Source organism: Anas acuta, chromosome 13, assembly GCF_963932015.1.
Source record: "Anas acuta chromosome 13, bAnaAcu1.1, whole genome shotgun sequence".
In the NCBI taxonomy this organism is placed as follows: domain Eukaryota; kingdom Metazoa; phylum Chordata; class Aves; order Anseriformes; family Anatidae; genus Anas; species Anas acuta.
The window spans coordinates 8,382,657-8,400,742 of NC_088991.1; the positions used below are offsets into that span (position 1 = coordinate 8,382,657).

Sequence of the window (18,086 nt, forward strand, 5' to 3'; positions counted from 1 at the left end):
TAGAAATTTATGGACCTGTATGCTACTTTGCTAAGCAAATCTACAGCATGAACCATTTAGCACGTTATAGAGGTTCTTACACTACCTGCAAAATTTGTCTATTCTCAAAAAAAACACCGTGGCTGAAACAGATTACACACCAAATCAGAACACAAGTTAATATGCGAATTAGCATCAGACATCACTGTGTTAATTCCAAAAATTTATTACACAGCACAATAACCAAGCAATTAGACTCACATTTGAGTTGGCTTCTTCAGTTCTAAACCCATCAAGCCTAATTCTTCTTCCTTTGCCCCCTTGTCAGGAAGGAAGTGGGCCCATTGTTGTTAAACAAAAAAAGCCCAGAAGAACTCCGATCATTTCTTATAAGCTAAAAATACATAGAGAACTTCTATCTCCTTGTAAAAGTTTCACTTACTGGAACTCTGCCTTTGGCTCTAAACGCTGCCACTTTTGAGAGGTCATCATCCTTTACACTGGTTGGCACAACAAGAACAGCAGGATATGTATCACAAAGCTCATAGGTGTTGTTAATTTTGGATATTTTCCAACTCTCATTAGGCAAGCCCTATAAGAAAACAAAACATTTTTGTATTTTTCAGGTTAGACCTCTACATATCTGGGTTTGGTGATGAAAATTTTGGTATGCTACATTTTTTTTTTTTTTTTAATAAAGTGTGCCCACATTTTTGTACGAACAAGTTACAAACTTTAGCTCTTCAGACTGTACCATAAACCAAAACACCAAAAGACTTTCCTATTACCTTATAAAGCACTTCAAATGGTTATTTTGCATACATAGGCTGTACACTCAAGTAAAAACTGATCATATAATGAAATAATTTTGCAGCTGGGAAACCAGATTTACAATGAGAAACTAAGGTTACTCTTCTGTTAAATGATGTGTATTCAAGACCAAATTTTTGTAGAGGCTATGTTTTCTAAAAACAGCACTTAGAAAAGGTGGACTTAAGAATGTATGTTAACAAAGACCAATTTGCTGAAATATTCAGCACATGTTGTGTCCATCAACTTCAGCAGGTACTCAACACTCTCCCAGTCAGGCCACTTGCCCTGTTATTTCCTAAATATGAGATCTAGACAGTGTCTGCATGTAGAGATGAAAACTTTTGAGTTTTTTGTTGCTGTTGTTGAAACGACTTTGGGGAAGGTGGAGAAACAAACAAGTAACATGCCAAGTAGATGTAACTTACCTGCCTCTTATATTCTGCCATTGGATCGTATACTTTCCATCCATTAACAGCAAACTTTTCTTTGTAGTTGAATGCAAAAAGAGGCTGAAGACAACAAAGCAAAGGCTTACATTACTATCTGATAGGCTGTAAGCACAGTAAGCTCCAAAACACAGACCCCTATAATATCTCAGATGTAACATTTCTAGAACTCTTTAACAGCAGTCATACGACTTTGAGTCAAGAGTGGACAACACTATGCTAAAAAGTAAATAAAAGACAAGTTTTTCTTTCAAGTAGATGCTATGCAATTAACAAAATCAAGAAAGGAAACAGTTAAAGTTACTTGCCTGTGATCATAGAACAGATCAAAGGCAAAGCCAGGATGAACTGGTTAAAAAAAACTGGTCTCCTACCTTCCAACCAGTTCCTTACCCACACAAGCACACAAAACAGCATTCCGCAGATAATTAACAATACGACTAGTTGTACCTATGTTTCATACAGACCTTCTAGACTGAATTATCTGCTGCAGAAAATTAGAGTCTCTATACATATATTTATTCTTAATCAACAACATTAGGCAAATTTACATCTCAATGGTTATGTACAAATTCACTAATTTCACTGATAGCAAGACATAGCATAATGTTTTATGATGCAACAAAGGAAAAAGGATCAGAGCAGCTTCCCTGCTCTGTAACAGATTTTATTTATCAATATCTTAATGTTTGTTATACCACACTTGTATTTCCCCACTTACAGTTTCAAAGAATAGGACAGACCCTGACAGCCTTCTCTACATCGTAAGACCTACCAGTCCATTAGACACGGGAAATGCACGTGTTACAAGGTTTTCAAAAATCTCCAATCTGTTCTGCTCTTCCTGTTTATAGGCAAGCCGCAAATTTCTCATATCCTGTCAAAAATACGTCACAGTATTTTACCCCAGGGTAAATTTAAAAAATAAATAAATAAATAGCAGTTATAAGAAATATGACTGAAGGAAAGTATATACGTAACACTAAGTCACTGACATCACTGGACCCATGTCAGAACAAAGTTCTGTAACTGTTTGTATCAGATGACTGCAGTTGTCTTTGGAGTTGCTGGATACCACAACAATAATTCACTCTTGGGACAAAAGGCAGAAGCATTGAAGATTACACAGTGTCACAAGAGGAATTGAAATGCATTATCTAAATGAAGCAAGGTTTAAATACAGGGAAGTGAGCAGACAGAGAAACAGCAAATGTGCATGCAGATTCCTCTTACAGAAAAGTGAAATGAAAATCCTTAACATGAATAAATCTGTACCATGTCATACCTTGCAAACTATTTCTATACCACATGAGTTGTCTCCATGGCTCTGTACTCCAATTTTTTCAACTCTACTTATCACTCCAAGAGGAACATCAACAACAAAAGGTGGATCCTGAAATTTGTAAATAAAACAAATGAATCTTGTTACATCCAGAGGAACACACCCTCTTATTATTCACGTGTGTTTCATTAGGGTCAACTACAATTTCTGTTTAATAGACTGCTATGGAACATCATTCTTTACTGAAAGGGTTGTGAGGCATTGGAACAGGCTGCCCAGGGAGGTGGTGGAGTCACCATCCCTGGAAGTCTTCAAAAGACGTTTAGATGTAGAGCTTAGGGATATGGTTTAGTGGGGACTGTTAGTGTTAGGTTAGAGGTTGGACTCGATGATCTTGAGGTCTCTTCCAACCTAGAAATTCTGTGATTCTGTGATTCTGTGATCATGCTTCACTTACAACAAACCTGTCACCTTTTGAAATCTACTTCAGCAATATTTCTACCCGAAAGGAAATGCAGATAGATAGTGAGGGCTTACCCTTTCCACACTTTTGATGTACATTCTGAAGTCCGTCACTGTCAGTGTACCACTGACTGCTCCCATAAATGGACAGATATACATAACATCTTTAGCTGAAAAACAGACCAATTAAAGCTTTATTTTATCATTACAGACATTTGTTCCATAAAAATCTACTTCCATTTAAAAAAATGGCAAGATTTTTGACGTTCCATAATACCTTAAGATTCTGATACTTGAACTGCAGGAAAGAGGAAAAAGTCTGCTCTTAATAATCCAAATCCAAGATGCTGCTCAGCACCTACTGAGCAACTAGGGCTGTGCTGCTCGGAGAGCATGTCCTGCTCTAAGGGCAAACAGGTAACAAGAAGTCTGGCACCCTGCTGGTATTCTTAGCTGCAGGCAGCCCTGGTCCCTGCGCAGAGGTGTAAAGCACCCACACTCACCTCAGAGAGAGAGCATGCAAATAGTAATTACTGAAGAGTATGCAACTGACCTCAGAGTTTTTCCGTGTCACGCTCATAACTTCATTTATGCTTTTATTTGAAAGAACACACATTCTTTTCTAGGCAAGAACTGTACTGCTAAAACAGAGCTTGCCAACATAGGCCAAAATGAAATAAATCCAGCTAAGAACTGGAAATGAAGTTTTATATAAACTTCATGTTCTTTGTTCTCACAATTTAAAACTTTTCTATCTACGCAGTATCCTCAGCAGCCCCAAGCAGAAATACAACCCCATCCAGCCCCATGGAACAAACTAACTCCTGACATAAAATGATTTATCTATACAGAGCAATCATCCGGTTGCTCTGTCAGGTCTACGTTTGGATTTAAAAGACAAAGAAAAGAAATTCCCATCAAATCTGCAAATCCAAACTAGCATTACATTGAAACAACAAAACTCAAAAGGAAATAATAGTCTATTTTTAAATAAACAAGCTAGGGAATTAATAGTATTCAACGTGGTACTCAGTAGTATGCTTACCAATAACTTTGATGGATTCTCCAGGAAAAAGCGGAGCCTCTTCCATCTGTGCTAGTTTGTTTCCATCCCGCAGTGCCTGGCAGAAACCCAAACCCATGAGTAAATCTCACTTCCCCTCTGTACTACATCGATACATTTTGATGCAAAAAGTGCTTTTACTACAAGATTACTGGAATACAAGAAGTGTATCTTTTTTATAAGGCACAACTGTATTAAAAACACAGAATGTGGTATTATAAATATTAGACATAGGTGTTAGTAACATATTAGTAACAAAGCTTTTATGCAACAGTTTCACATGCGAGCTACAGATAGCGTACAAAACCACGAACAATACCAGCTCAAATTTATAATTAATAATTTGTTAGTCTTTTGCTAAAAGCAGGTATTATTTTGCTTTTTTTTTTCTTTCTTTTTTCTTTTCTTTTATTTTTTTAATGTACTTGAGAACATTTTAAAGCTGATATTAAACTGTTTCCTATTCTTAACGGTGAACATTCAGTAATTGAATATTTTCATCGGAGAGCTTTTTATGGCAGAAGCTTTATTTATTTAGCAATTCTACTTTTGATTTTTAGTAGCAGGCAGAAACACCCCACCAGGTTGTATCTGAATCAATACCCTGCTGAGAGTGCCACAGTTACGGAAGAGGTCCACTGCAGGAATTTTGGATCCAGAAGGTCAGATTGAGAACACAGTAATAATGAAATATAGAAGAAAAATCAGTGATTTTAAAACAAGGGCTAGATTCCTAAGTTTTCATTTAGGTAATTGGCTTGATTCCTGAATGAGACACGATTAATCCTTCGGGTCCTTTGCTGGCAACTGAGATTTACTAAAGATTTTAATTAAGAAAACAAAGGTTTGTGGGGCTTTTAAGAACCATATGAGAAAAACACTTCTTTCAGGTCAACATGATGAGAAAGTAAGGTTTCAATTTTGTACATCGTGAAGGGAGAATAAACAGAATGGTCTATTTTACAGTAAACAGATAGTCTTGCCTTGTATTACAGCTCTGATCAACATAAAAATAATTGGTAGGATCTGCCTGCCTCAAAAATAAAATGCAAGCCCTCATTAGGTAACTTCCAAAAACATTTAAATTGGTCTTTGGTTTTGTATTTTCCTGGGTAGTAGCAGACTTTGATATCAGCACCTGATGACAAACGATGATGACATGCAGAGAACCAGCCAACGCTTACAGACTCGGGTGGGTGGGTGGGGGTGCTCTGCCCATGGGGCCTGAAGTGTAGCATGACAGCTGGGCTACACCACATCAGATGGAAGCCCTACCTAGCACAGAACCAGTTCACACACTAAATGCTTTCTATTGGTTCTCTGAAATGAGAAATATGAGGTTTCTATGGACTGTACTAGCATACAGCACTGTGCTACACAGTTAATGAAGGGAAGAGGAGTAGAACTTGCCACCTGATCAGCTTCTCCTTCAGAATGATAGCCATTGTGTCCATCCTGAATCTCCTGCATAGCATGAGGCAGCAGTAGGGTAAGAGAGAAGTAACGAGAAAAAACATGCAGACAACAGGTGAAAGGACAGAATCTTTTCTTTTTTGGTTTCCCCTTTTTTCATTTCTTTCCTTAAAGAGACAGCATATACTTTAACTCCACTTTTGCCCTGCAAATGCTCCCACTCCTGGCACAAACTGCTTTCCACAAAAAGATGCCAAGCTCTCGGGGCCACCCATTCAACGTTATTTGCACAACACAAAATTAAAAATGACTCCCTTTTGCACAAAGAGTCCATGCTAGTACACAGGCACAAAAAGTATGTACTGCCTTTTTAAGACAAGCAACTCCACAGCGAAGAAAATGAATTCAAGGTATGCCACATGCTTATAAATAGAAGAAATTGAGTACAGCTTGCAATGGTAGCATTAGGGGAAAAGTCATGCAATCTTTCAAGGAAAAAATAGCTCAATGTCAGATAGAAGTATTTAGACAATTTGAACAACGCTCTACTGGGTAAACCACGTCTGAATTGAACTTTCAGTTTTATGGTTTCACGCATTTTTCCAGCAACTTCTGTGTTGCTGCTTGTCAGTAACTTTAGAGAACTTAAAATTATTCCTGGTGGCAAAATATGAATATTACTCACGTTTTTACATTACTTTCTGCAATCACGTCGGTAGCAAACCCTGAATATTTATTAAATCTGTTTAATAAACATCATGTCCCTATGCACTCCAAGTAGAAGCAAAAATGTCATTGGGTCAAATGAAGGAATTGTTTTAATACATTCAGCCAGAATTGTTCTTTCATCTTCTTTCTGTATCAACTAGAGAGAAGTTGTATTGATGACATCCCAGTATTCCCCATCCACATGAAAAAACCTTCTCATTTGATAGGCTGAAAATCCAGATTTCAGTCTAAATTTAAGACTGTTTGCTGAAATCAATTTTTCTTTTAACAGTATTTTTACAGAACCCCCCAAAAAGAAAGAAGGACTTCAGATAGCTTCAGATAATTTGGACTCTACATGTGCTTAAAAAGTTTTAATTAATAAAAGAATATTTTGAATTATAAAGGACTACTAATATTTAGGTCTTGATGGAATTCTGTTAAATTGAAATTGCTTAAGTTCCAAACATAAAAATGTTGTTTCTGAAATTACAGTAGATATCATGATCCCTGAGAGAAAACTAGAAGGAGCAGCAAAAACACCAAAATATTTTAAATAAATGAAAGAAAGAGAAGCACAGAAGATCATTCAAAGATCAAAGCCTTTACAAAGAGCTACGAAAAACCGAAGGAAAACAATCAATTTCTGTTACTCATTCCATGCCAAATATTTCAAGAGCCTTCTATTCCAAGCAAAAAAAAAAAAAAAAAGATCAACTTGGATGTGTATGACTGGCCTAAACACATCATTCCAAATATGTAAACAACAGATGAGAAAAAGAAATCATTCAGACTTCATCTCTTGGTGTGCGACTGAACAAGAGCTCTTTGTGTGAATAAAGGCGTTAGACACATTTCATGAACAATGTCAGAACACTGTCCAGATCATTTCTCACTCCATAAATGTTTCTAAGAGAGAGGGACAAGAAAACAAGGCATGCTTTTTTTTTTTTTTTTTTTTTTTTTTTTTTTTTTTTTTTAATCTCCAATGAGGAATGGGCAAGACCTGGTCCCAAAATTATCATTAAAAAGATAAAAAGATGTAGGTCATTGCACTAGCGTCCGACTTCAAACCTAACTTCTAATTCTTCTACGGGGCTGTAGCAATTAAGGTAAAACATGTACAAAGGCAAGCATGAATCGGAATCTTATTTAAAGAGGACAGAGAAAGACGTAACGCTTTTAACCATTAATATTCTTCAGCACAGGTAACACATTAGAGTTGCTAATACAGTGCTCTGTAGTCCAAAGCATGTAAGCCTCAGTTGCAAGCATCCATTTTGTCAAAATTAATGTGATAAAACTGGAGTTAGTATTGCACATTCATAACATCATTTAAATATACTGCTCTCTTACACATCGACTTTTATTGCTCATGAAAACACAGTAACATGTATAAAGCATTTCTATGGCAAAGAAGCTGTTGCACTGCGTAGCAAAACGGTCTGACTGCTTCATAAAAAACATTAATGAAGTAAAGAAGAAGGCTTGACACACCAAGATCTCACACAGCACAAAAGACAAACAGGTAGGAGGCCGTCTTACTGCTAGCCAAGGGGAATCTTACCCGTATGTCAGGCCTCCTGAACACCTGTTAGTTAAAATACAAAATGTTATCCAACAAAACAGGGTTTTGATTGTCAAAGATACTGTATCTTACTTCATAGGATTTCCAGAAGAACTCTACTTCCAAGCATATTAATTACAGGTGGATTTTGAAAAAACAAAAACCCAAAAAACCCTACGTGGATCCAGTAGCTCCCATCTGCAAAACTGCCTTGCTCTGAAAACAACCTAGCTGCTTCATTTTAGCGATGAAACAAATGCCAAACTCCTTTGAAAAACGTATTTCTAATCACCCTTTTATCCAGTTACAACGTGCTGTTGTGAAAGGAGAAGAAAGAGCCTGGCAAGCCGCCTAGGTGGTAGACCATAAGCCTGCAATAATGGCTATGAAACATACCATCCAAATTAAATTTTAGATTAAAATGGCAAAACAAAGACATCCAGCTCTTCTCATCTTATTTCTAAGCGTATTTACACTCAGCTACTGCAACCGAGGTGATTTTCGTTTATAGGCACCCCTCCCTCACGACCTTTCTCCAGGCAGAGCATGCATACACAGCAGCCTCTGGTTTTGATGGTTCCTTTACAGCCCCTTTGCTTCTGTTTGATTTGTCTGCTTCCCCCACCCCAAATTACATTTTGATAAACTGATTTTGAGTGAGTAACACAGAAGACACCAGTAGATACAAGAATCTGTGTATTTACCTCTGTGCAAACATATTGATTGAAATATTAAAAAATTAATAATTAATAATAAAAAAAATAAACTCAAGAGTTCCTGATAAATCCAGCAGAAAGCAGGAGAACAGCTTGGCCAGTTCCAGCAGCAGACGGACCATCCGGCCCTATCTGAAGTTTCTAAGTTGTAAAATACTCTAAATGCAGGATGTGAGGCAGCCAAAGGTAACAGAGACTCAAGGAGTGGAGCAGTGGGAACCAAAAGGGAAAGATGCCTGAAAGGAAACTGAGTTATAAACTCATCATCTTTTTACATGGGAACTCCACAGTAATAATGAAGTTTGACTTCTGTACCAGGAACTTGCACATATATGAAATGAAATACAGATTAATTTTAAAGAATTTGAATCACCACTATAAATTTGTTTAAACACTTGCTAATGCTGGGCACTATTGGTTTTGGTGTTATAATGACGAAAATAAAAACCTTTCCATTGTTGTAAGACACCACAAAAACCAAAAGCTTTGGTTTGGCACATGAAAAACATGCCAAAAGGTGCTACACACATCTGGACAGATTACTTAAATCACAGGCAAAATCAAGCAGAGTCTCAATGTTATATGAAGTCATATGCAATTCAGAATTGGTCAGCATAATTAACTATCCTCACTCAGGAAGAAAACTGTTCAATAAGTGAAACCCTTGAAGGTCTAATATCTGGGCAGTAAAGTTTCTAAATAAACTTTCTGTATTTTCCTTAGTTTTAGCCCGTGCATATTTTTCTTCACTTACACACATGCCAACTTCAACCACATCTTTCCAAAATATTGAGCTTATGTTCATTTCTGAATGCTGCACGTGTGGCACTGAATTGTCATTCTGGAACTACGCAAACCCAGCGTGTTTGTGGTCCTGACTAAGCAACTGGCAGCACCACTCAACTTCTTGCACAGAAGCTAAGTGCAAAGGAAACCCTTTCCTAGACAGCTCTCTACAGGATACTGGTTCAGAATTTAAATAAAGAAATTCTAGGTTAAAAAAATTACATGATGTTATATACAAATACGGGAGTTCAAATCACAATCACGTGATGGCAAATACCATTTTTCCACAATTCTGAATACTGTAAGGCTTAATTTTTTTTATTTCTAAGAAACAGAGAACAAAGCAGAGTTAAACACTTCTAATTAGGCCTCGAAAGACTTATTCCTCTTAAGCAATATCCAAGATGACTTTGGAATAGAGAACGAGGATACTAAGAATAAAATAGCGCTCTGTACTCTGGAGAGTTGTCATACAACTCAGAGACAAACTGAGCACCAAGCTTACACACTTGGATTTTGCTAAAATGAAGTCCTTGATCTACAGGGCAAATACAACATCGACAGCTGTAATGCAAGGTTTCCCACAACGTTTTATCAAAGATGTTAGCCTTGACCTCAAGTAAGCATTTGCAATTCAGCTGCCATAGTAGGAAAGAGCTGCCCTTTTTTATGAGGATAAGCTGCTGACTGTGCCAATGATGTGAAACTCTGTGAGGTGAATTTCTAAACAGACTGCGATCAAAAACATTTTGTAGATTCATCTCCAAGCTTGGGGTGAATCTGACCTGCAGTCACAGAAGCTAAAATACGCTGTTTCCAGACAATAGACTTCAATCGCAGAGCTTATTAGTAAATAATTTAAAATCTTGTTAAGAACAAGAAAGGTAAAATATTCATTTGGCCATTTTGCATAAAGAACATAAAATTCTTTCAAATCCAGGAAGAAAAAGGATCTGAGAGGACTCAGATCCAGAGAGCAACAGCCTGCCTTTCTTAAGGGGACTTGACACATGGGTGACTTGTAAATTTATCAGACGATGAAAACTGAGTATGCTCTACTCTAGATGGTTTGCTCAACTCTTGATAGTTCAGTTGGCTGTCGGCGTACTGGAAACAGCAAATGAGCACAAAATAGGGGATGAAAAGCATAATGAAACCTAGGTAAAGCACACCGTGCAATCGCTACTTTAATGACAAAAATGTTGCCGGGAGGGAACAAAACAAGTGATTTTGTTTTGTTTGACATTAATTTCTCTCCGTCTGGTGAAACCCCATGCAAAATGATAATCATTTATGTTCTTTGCACAGTAACAATGACATATGCTTTTTTTTTTTTTGGTGAAATCTGAAGAGCTCAATTTTGTACTCCAGATGACACTAGAAGCAATTTCAACCTGTAATTATTAATCTACTTTACCAGGGTTTTTTTGATGTAGTAATCAAGAGGAAAGACAACTCACTTTTGGCTTTTTATTTAAAACATTGACTTTTGATTTTCCTATAGACTTCAATGCCACTACTCACAGAAGAGACTCAAAAGATGCCGGTGCATAATGAGACGTCTCTAGTTCTGACACATTCAGAGACCACTTAAGTACTTACCACCTGATAAATAGGTAGCAAGGACTTTCCTGATCATTCATTCTTATCTCAACCAAACCAATGCATCCCTCAAGTCACTTACCCTGTAGTCTCTGGACACGCCTTCTGGAGGGACTGACCCAGAAATCTGACTAGAAATTGTTGCAGCTATCAGCTGTTTGCACCATTCAACATGTGATCCAGTAGGGCTACAAGAACAGAAGATTTGAAATTATTCAGCAGTAATTCAAGATGTACATTGAAAACAGCACAGCCACTGAGCACATATGCAAAAGGAGGCCATAAATGATCATTAACATTACAAAAATTGTTCTTGTGAACAGAATGCAATTATTTCATTGAACCACTCAGGGAAAAGAATTTCACTGGATCTTATCAGAGATGTAGTACTATCAAAAGGTCAAAAGTGTGCTTAGGGACCCGGGAGCTTACAGAAATGTTGGTTTCATTATCCAGTGTAAATTCTTCAACATTCACCCATATTTTTCTTAACACCATCCATGCAATGAATTTGATCAAGTAACAGGAAACACCTTATACTTTCTTTATTGTTATTTCCTGGTTATTCAGTAAATCCTCTATGGATTTTCTATAGGAAAATCCCTCTATGCTAGCATTTAAAAACACATACTACTGTCATATTGTATTCTATACTGATATTAAAAATAGAAAATGTATGTTTTCTAAAGAGTAGCTTCTATTTAGCTACTTTTTTTTTTTTCTATTCATAAAATAATCTCTGAATAATGTTCACAACTGGCCTTCCCGTGCCACAGCAATGAATTCTGCAGCATGGGCTGTTTAGAAGAACCCTGAAGACAACAAATCTGAACAGCAGAACTGCACTGCATCAGAGAGGATGCATTTTAGAGCAGTTGCCTGAGCTAGCACAGCTTACAAGTAACACAGCATTGACAGTGAAGAGCAATTATGAGTGGTTGCCAGCCCCGTGAAGTGCACCAGATCTGCTTCAAAACGTGCCATTATCTGATGAGATTTAACGCTTATTCGGAAGTCAAACATAAACAGAATATTTCAATTCGTTTTTAAAATTCATTCACAAATTAGCTTGGGATTCTGTGTGTATCCCGTGAGAATGAAGTGAATCACTACATGCACGCAGCCAGCACAGAACAGGTACAACCGGGATGTTAGGAGGGCGGGATAACGGCAGATGATGACAAATTGCTACTTAACTAGAGGTCTTTCTTCACGCTAACTGTGCTAGTCTAGGTAGGGGCAGGCAGCCAACACGAAGGTTTCTCAGGCATGAAGTTAGAAACTTTGCTGACAAACTTTGGCAGCTTTCTCCCCACCTGCAAAACTCTACACAGTACCAGGTCACAAAATGCTATTTTGCAAGTAAGACATCCGTGATATTCCTGCTTGAACATGGAATAAACTCTAACCCTTTTGTTAGGACACTTAGAGAAACTTTCACCTACATTTTGCAAAACAGGGAACGAGCTAGAAATCTACAGTAATCCCTTCCTGAGCTCATTTATTTCACCTACCCTCACATCTCTTGATTTCCAGTACATCTCTTTAGGGTTTGCCTAAGTTTGTTTCCAAATAACTAATTAAGAAAAGGATTTATTTCCCTTTGGCTTATCTTCCCCGGGGAATCACTAGATCAACAAACTTGATGCCAGGAGGGAAACAAACGTGCACAGGCACACCTCCGAGGCCCAGCACACCTCAGTGTATCGGAGGGGGCAGATCGCAGCCTGAGCCCTGCCTGTGCAGCGGGGAGCACCCCAGTGTGTTTTGTTCCCTCCCAGGTCACGCACAGCGCCTTAGCCTGCTGCAACCACACCGGCAAATAAATTACGTGATGTAGCATCGGTGTAACCTTCTAGGGTCCAGCAGGATCAGGAGAAAATAAAAAAAAGATGAAAATTGAGGTATGAAAGCACCATAGGAAGGAATAGAGATGTAAATGCTGGTGATGGGTAACGGGCCTTTGATTTCCAGCTTTGCTAGGGGGATGTAAAACTCCCTTGGGTTTCTCCCAAGGGAAAAGCCCGTAAACGTGGAGCCTGGCACCAGTTCCTAAACCCAGCGTTGTTTCCCTTTCCTTCGTGTAAGTGAAGTTTCAGCTTGTTTAAGGATTTTAGGCTAGTGAGCCTGTCTCTGAGTGTGGCGCAGGGCACAGCGGGGACCCCAACCCCTGCGTGCAGAGCCCCCAGCAGCTGCCCCCCGCCTGGCAGGGCAGCGGGGCACCCCCACAGCCGCCTTCCGCCCTGAAAACACCCCCAGCACGGCCCGAACAGCACGGCGAGAGCCGCCTCATCCGCCTCCGCCCGGACCAGAAGTTACGCAGTTCCCCCAAAAAACCCCAAATCCTGCAGGCCCGCCGCCCGGAGCCAGCAGCTCGCGACCGCAGGCAGGAAACCCGGCGGCCGCCGATTTGTGCCGGATTGCAGCGCCGGGACCGGCCCCGGTCCCCCCCCGCCCCGTTCCCCTCTCACCTGTCCAGCGTCTCGGTGCTGGCCTGCCGCGACCCGGTCCCCGCTGCTCCTGCTACCGCCGCCACCCCCGGCCTCCCGGCGCGGCCCCTCACCACGCCGCCGCCCTCCCCCGGCGGCCCGGCCGCCGCCGCCCGCTCCATGGCGCCCGGCCCCAGCCCGGCCCGGCCCGGCCCGGCCCTGCCGCCTCAGCCCGGCCCCGCTCGGGCCCCGGCGGCGGCCGAGAGCTGTCAGCGGGCGGCGGGGCTTACCCACAGGCCTCCGCGGCACCGGCAGGGCGGGCAGCGGCCCCGTGTGGCGGGGGAAGGAGGGAGGCGGCGGGGCTGAGGGAGAGGGGGAGCCGCGGCTGCCTCCCCCCTCACACACACACACACACACACACACAGAGGCAATTAAACGTTGGCTTGAGGCGGCTGGGTTCAAAGTGAGAGCTTTATTGGGTTCTCCTTCACACGCGTACATGGCTCGCAAGCCCCCTCTCTCCGGCCAGCTGAGGGTGTTAGGCAAGGAGAGCACCTCAGAAGGCTGGCCGGGCACACAAAGCTGCCTTCTGGGGGACACAATGCTAGACGCAAATGAGACAGGACGGGACAAAAAGAGAGCTGAAGGCAGAGTTTAAACATACATCGAAAGGAGGTAGTATGCAAATGGTTTCTAGGGTGCACCCCAACAGCGGTGCTGGGGGGGATAAGGCAAACAGCAAAGACAGAAGGCGTTCAGCAGCAGCTTCCTCTGCAAGGGAAGCCCGGTACAGAAATGGTTAACCGCTCAGGTCCATGGAAGAAAGAATACAAAAATAAAAATGAAAAAGCCACCACTAAAATACAGCTCTGAGACTGATGTTCCACACCGGCTGTCAGGTGTTTGTAGCTGTTGGTTTTACAGCTCAGCCCTGCATTTTTCCCCTCTCCTGAAAAAGGCACTCAGTGCCTAATTCTTACTCACCACCTCCAAAACTTTCTCTATTTTGTTCCTGACTACCACGGCTACAGTAACGTGTTAACTTCAGTTATTTCTGAAGCTGCTATGCAAAACCCACACAGCTGAGAAGAGAGGATGGGGACTGAGTGGGGAGCTATTGTACAGATACAGTGTATTGCCTCGCAGTGCATTGCAGAACGACAGCCCAAATCACTCCTTTAAATGGAAAGATGAAAAGCTTCCTATTAACTTTGATCAGTTTGTATGCCTACATTCACAATAACTCTAAAGTAGTATTTTCCAGAAAGCATTGGATTAAAAACATCCCTACATTTGTCTACTTGATATTGCCATCACAAAATAGAATTAAATCCAAGTATCTTACTTGCTGGCTTGAAAAAAGTCAAGCCCGCACACAGCTAGTATGCTAGAGAGTTCCAAAGAATGGCATTCAACCGCAGCAGTAACATGAAGAATGGAATATATGTAATGAGCTAAGTGCAAAAAGATCCTTTCCATTATATTACACTTCCCCAAATGCAATAGGTTAACATGTAGTGTTTACACAGTAAAAACTATTATATTTTCTGAACTCCTCCACACTGCTCAGATGTCACCAATGCATTCAATTCAAACACAGACTTTAAATACTCTAATAAACTTGTATATGTTTAGAAACTTTAAAACTCCACAACTTAAAAACTTTATAAACCGCAAGTAGAAGGCAAATATACCAGAGTATGCATAGTTTTCAAAACATAAGTATATCATGATCAATTGAGTATCCTCCTTCATCTGAAGCAATGCATCTTATTTACCTCAACAAGCCACGATTTGAGGATCGCGGAATTAAATGTCATTTTGGAAACATATTGAAAAAACATTGAAGGGAGAATGAAATTTAGAGGACAAAAGTAAGTCATAGAAATCACGTGTATTTAGAACACACATGCAGTATGCTCTGAGCTTCCCTGAAAAAAATAGTGCAACTCAGTGTATATACTGAATCAAATCAAGATGCGGTATACTTTTATTTCTTTGAAAAAAAATACTGTTTCTAAAAATATTCAGATGTCCTCTAAACTTTGACTTACTTTATGGAACTATAGATTTAAATTTACTTTTCATATGCAAAATATTTACACTTTATAAACTTGCAGAATTTCTAAAACTATATTATGTATACTTACACAACTTAATTTATATATAATACTATTATATCCTGCAGATCAAAACTCACATGTACAATAATTTACAGTGATAGAAGTCTCAAGCATCAAAACAACTCCTTAAAAATAACAGTATCAGTCCTCAACAGATTCTGAATTGCAAAGTTTGCCTGCATATCATTAAACTTCTGAGAACATGCAAAATCCTAATTAAATATCAAGTAGCAAGGTCTGTGCTGTCATAAGAAATGCTTGCAACTATTAAAAAATACCTGAAAAAAACAAATTAAAGGTTTAAAAAAAAGCCTCTGAAATGAAGACTTCAAACTAGAACTCACTGGAAGGTTCAATATAAGTGCACACACTATATGCAATCTCATATACTGAAATCCCTTAAATATTTAAGAATAAATTCATTAAACAAAAGTTAAATATACATTAAACAGTAAACTAGAAATTTACAAGTTTTCAACAGTATTCATAATTGATTTTTTTTTTGCCTACTTTGGTATGAAAGCTCCTCTAAACAGGCACATTATTTTTTTTTATAAGACATACTCATGGTTTAATACAATGGCTATTGCTGGATATTTAAGCAATGTCCCTGTGGGTATGTTTTTAATTTTATCAACCTTCTTTAGAAGCATTTTATTCTGTATTAATCCAAAAAGCCTACAGTGATAATTTGTAATATACTGAAATGTTCAACAGTTAACCAAAAAAGGACTTCCCAGAATCCAGTACAATTGTCATTTGTTCAAAAGAGTTACAATAAAAATAGATTTTTATTTTATTTTGGTACCTACTGGGCTATTTTAACAATTTAGTTAGAAAGAGAAGTTATCAGAGAAATTCCTTCCAGATTTTCACTTATTTTGGAACAGGAAAATTTGGAATTCTCAGGTAACCAGAAAATTTCAACACTTCTCTGAAATCTTACAATGTGATTTATTTTTGCCTCATGAAGTCCATAATCCTATTCCTAACAGGAATACACACATACCTAATTTTACACAATGTGAATATTCCTATTGGTGTTCATGTATTTTATTCACAACCCAGACTGAGCATGAATTCCCTCACAGGAACACAACCTACAATGCAATAAATTAAAGCATTCTTAGGAAAACAATCAATCAATTTCAATTCAATTGTACCAGGCTTTCCAAAATAACTCAAAGCATTCCGTAACTAGAAGCTGATTATTCATGTTCCCACTCCACAGGTTCTGAAAGGCACATAAATGAAGAGTTGGTTTCATCTGTTTTGAAGTCCTCCTCAAATGAAGACAGTCTAAAATACTTTGTGTTAGGACAGTCTAATGTAAGGCATTAAAATATTCTTCTTTATACTATAGATCTATAGTAAGCACCACTTGCTATTAGAATAGAGAAAGAAGCCAACTTTTTCTTCAAAAATGCGTTTGTACTTGGGACATCATTTGTGAGGGAGATGTTGATGAGGCTGATGAGTTGGATATCTTAGAATTATTTGTGATCTGTAGCTCTTCAAGTCTCCTCATATAATCATCCCGTAATGCAAGGAGCTCCATGTAACGCTGCTCCACTGGATTTGGCTGCTGGAAAGAGATCTGTATTAGTCCTTTATCACTTCAGTCCAAGTACATCTATAAAGGATGCTTCAGTATCTGTAGTTTTCCCAGTAGTACCTAGTATTTCTAGTTTCCAACACACGTACCAAGTCATAGCTAAAGAGAAATATTTGATTCTATAATGCAAGAGCCCTCTGGGTTAAAGTTGTTTTCATCCAAAGCAAAATCTTGCTTTACTCAAAACAATTCTTCCTACCTCAATAAAAATGAGGCAGAATTTCCTGGAGTATATGGATTTTATTTTCTTATTATCTAATATTGTGTGTAAGATGAGTATCTCATCCACAGCTTTTCTCTTCCTGACTTAAGAGGTTTTAGTAGATTCCAGAGTTCTAATGTCTTGTCTTCCTAAAAAAGTGGTTAGCCAGACTGAAGTTTAGCTATGCTGATCAGGTTAAGATGAAATCCAAATTTTTAGATTAAATAACCACTCTTACTGATGAAAATTACTTTTTTTTTTTTAACAGTAACTTTGCAACTATATATAAATGAACAAGTGAAGTAAATGCAAAGTTCATTAGTGAATACTCTGAACAGACTTGAACGTGTTTAAAAATCAACTACTCAAGCTTTCAGGAGATTACTCAGAGCAAAAACAACTAGATCTGTTTTAAGTTTTGCTTCCTTCATACAGATAGAGTAATAAAATAAATGGAAAAGAAATGTTATAAATATCCAAAGTAGATACAGGCTTTAAATTACCTTTAACTATTATATGCCTGTCAAGAAGTTGCTGCTGTTTCTCAATTCTATGCCCGTATAGTTATTAACAGAAAATTTGCAGAAGCAAATTTAAATACCCTACCAGGTCAAAAACAACTAACCAGTGACTCTCAGACAAATCACTTGCTATGCACCCCAGAGAAGGAGGTAATAAGTGTTGAAGCAAATGTGGAAGTTGGATCAAAGACTGAACCTAGTTACTAAGATGATGAGAGATGTAGGGTTAACAGTGCTGTTTGTGACAGACCAAACTTTATCAGGCAGAAGTCTGATGCCCTCATGGTTCTATGTAATGACACTAAGAAAGGTCATCTCAAAAAAAGGGTTCATGCCACACATGCACCACTCAGATGCTT

At 38.8% G+C, this 18,086-nt stretch overlaps 2 protein-coding genes across 8 annotated transcripts in view; both read right to left on the minus strand.

The window, feature by feature from the left end:
* MTMR1 (myotubularin related protein 1) overlaps window positions 1–13,556 on the minus strand; it is a 38,608-nt gene extending 25,052 nt beyond the window's left edge. Inside the window, exons 1-9 of one of the 2 annotated variants that reach the window (XM_068697369.1) lie at window positions 13,309–13,555; window positions 10,920–11,025; window positions 7,734–7,757; window positions 4,028–4,103; window positions 3,058–3,152; window positions 2,524–2,631; window positions 2,014–2,115; window positions 1,218–1,301; window positions 422–571 (exon numbers count right to left, since the gene is read on the minus strand). In XM_068697369.1, the coding sequence (XP_068553470.1) occupies window positions 422–571; window positions 1,218–1,301; window positions 2,014–2,115; window positions 2,524–2,631; window positions 3,058–3,152; window positions 4,028–4,103; window positions 7,734–7,757; window positions 10,920–11,025; window positions 13,309–13,448 (885 nt within the window). In that variant the 5' untranslated portion in view covers window positions 13,449–13,555. Of the gene's footprint in view, window positions 1–421; window positions 572–1,217; window positions 1,302–2,013; window positions 2,116–2,523; window positions 2,632–3,057; window positions 3,153–4,027; window positions 4,104–7,733; window positions 7,758–10,919; window positions 11,026–13,308 lie in introns of both variants that reach the window. The other variant, XM_068697370.1, reaches the window with a different exon arrangement.
* Window positions 13,557–13,719: 163 nt separating this feature from the next.
* The window catches only part of MTM1 (myotubularin 1), a 40,484-nt gene continuing 36,117 nt past the window's right edge, over window positions 13,720–18,086 (minus strand). For 5 of the 6 annotated variants that reach the window (XM_068697373.1, XM_068697376.1, XM_068697371.1 and 2 more), the window contains one exon: window positions 13,720–16,974. In XM_068697373.1, coding sequence (XP_068553474.1) covers window positions 16,807–16,974 — 168 coding nt within the window. In that variant the 3' untranslated portion in view covers window positions 13,720–16,806. The remainder of the gene's footprint in view (window positions 16,975–18,086) is intronic. The other variant, XM_068697372.1, reaches the window with a different exon arrangement.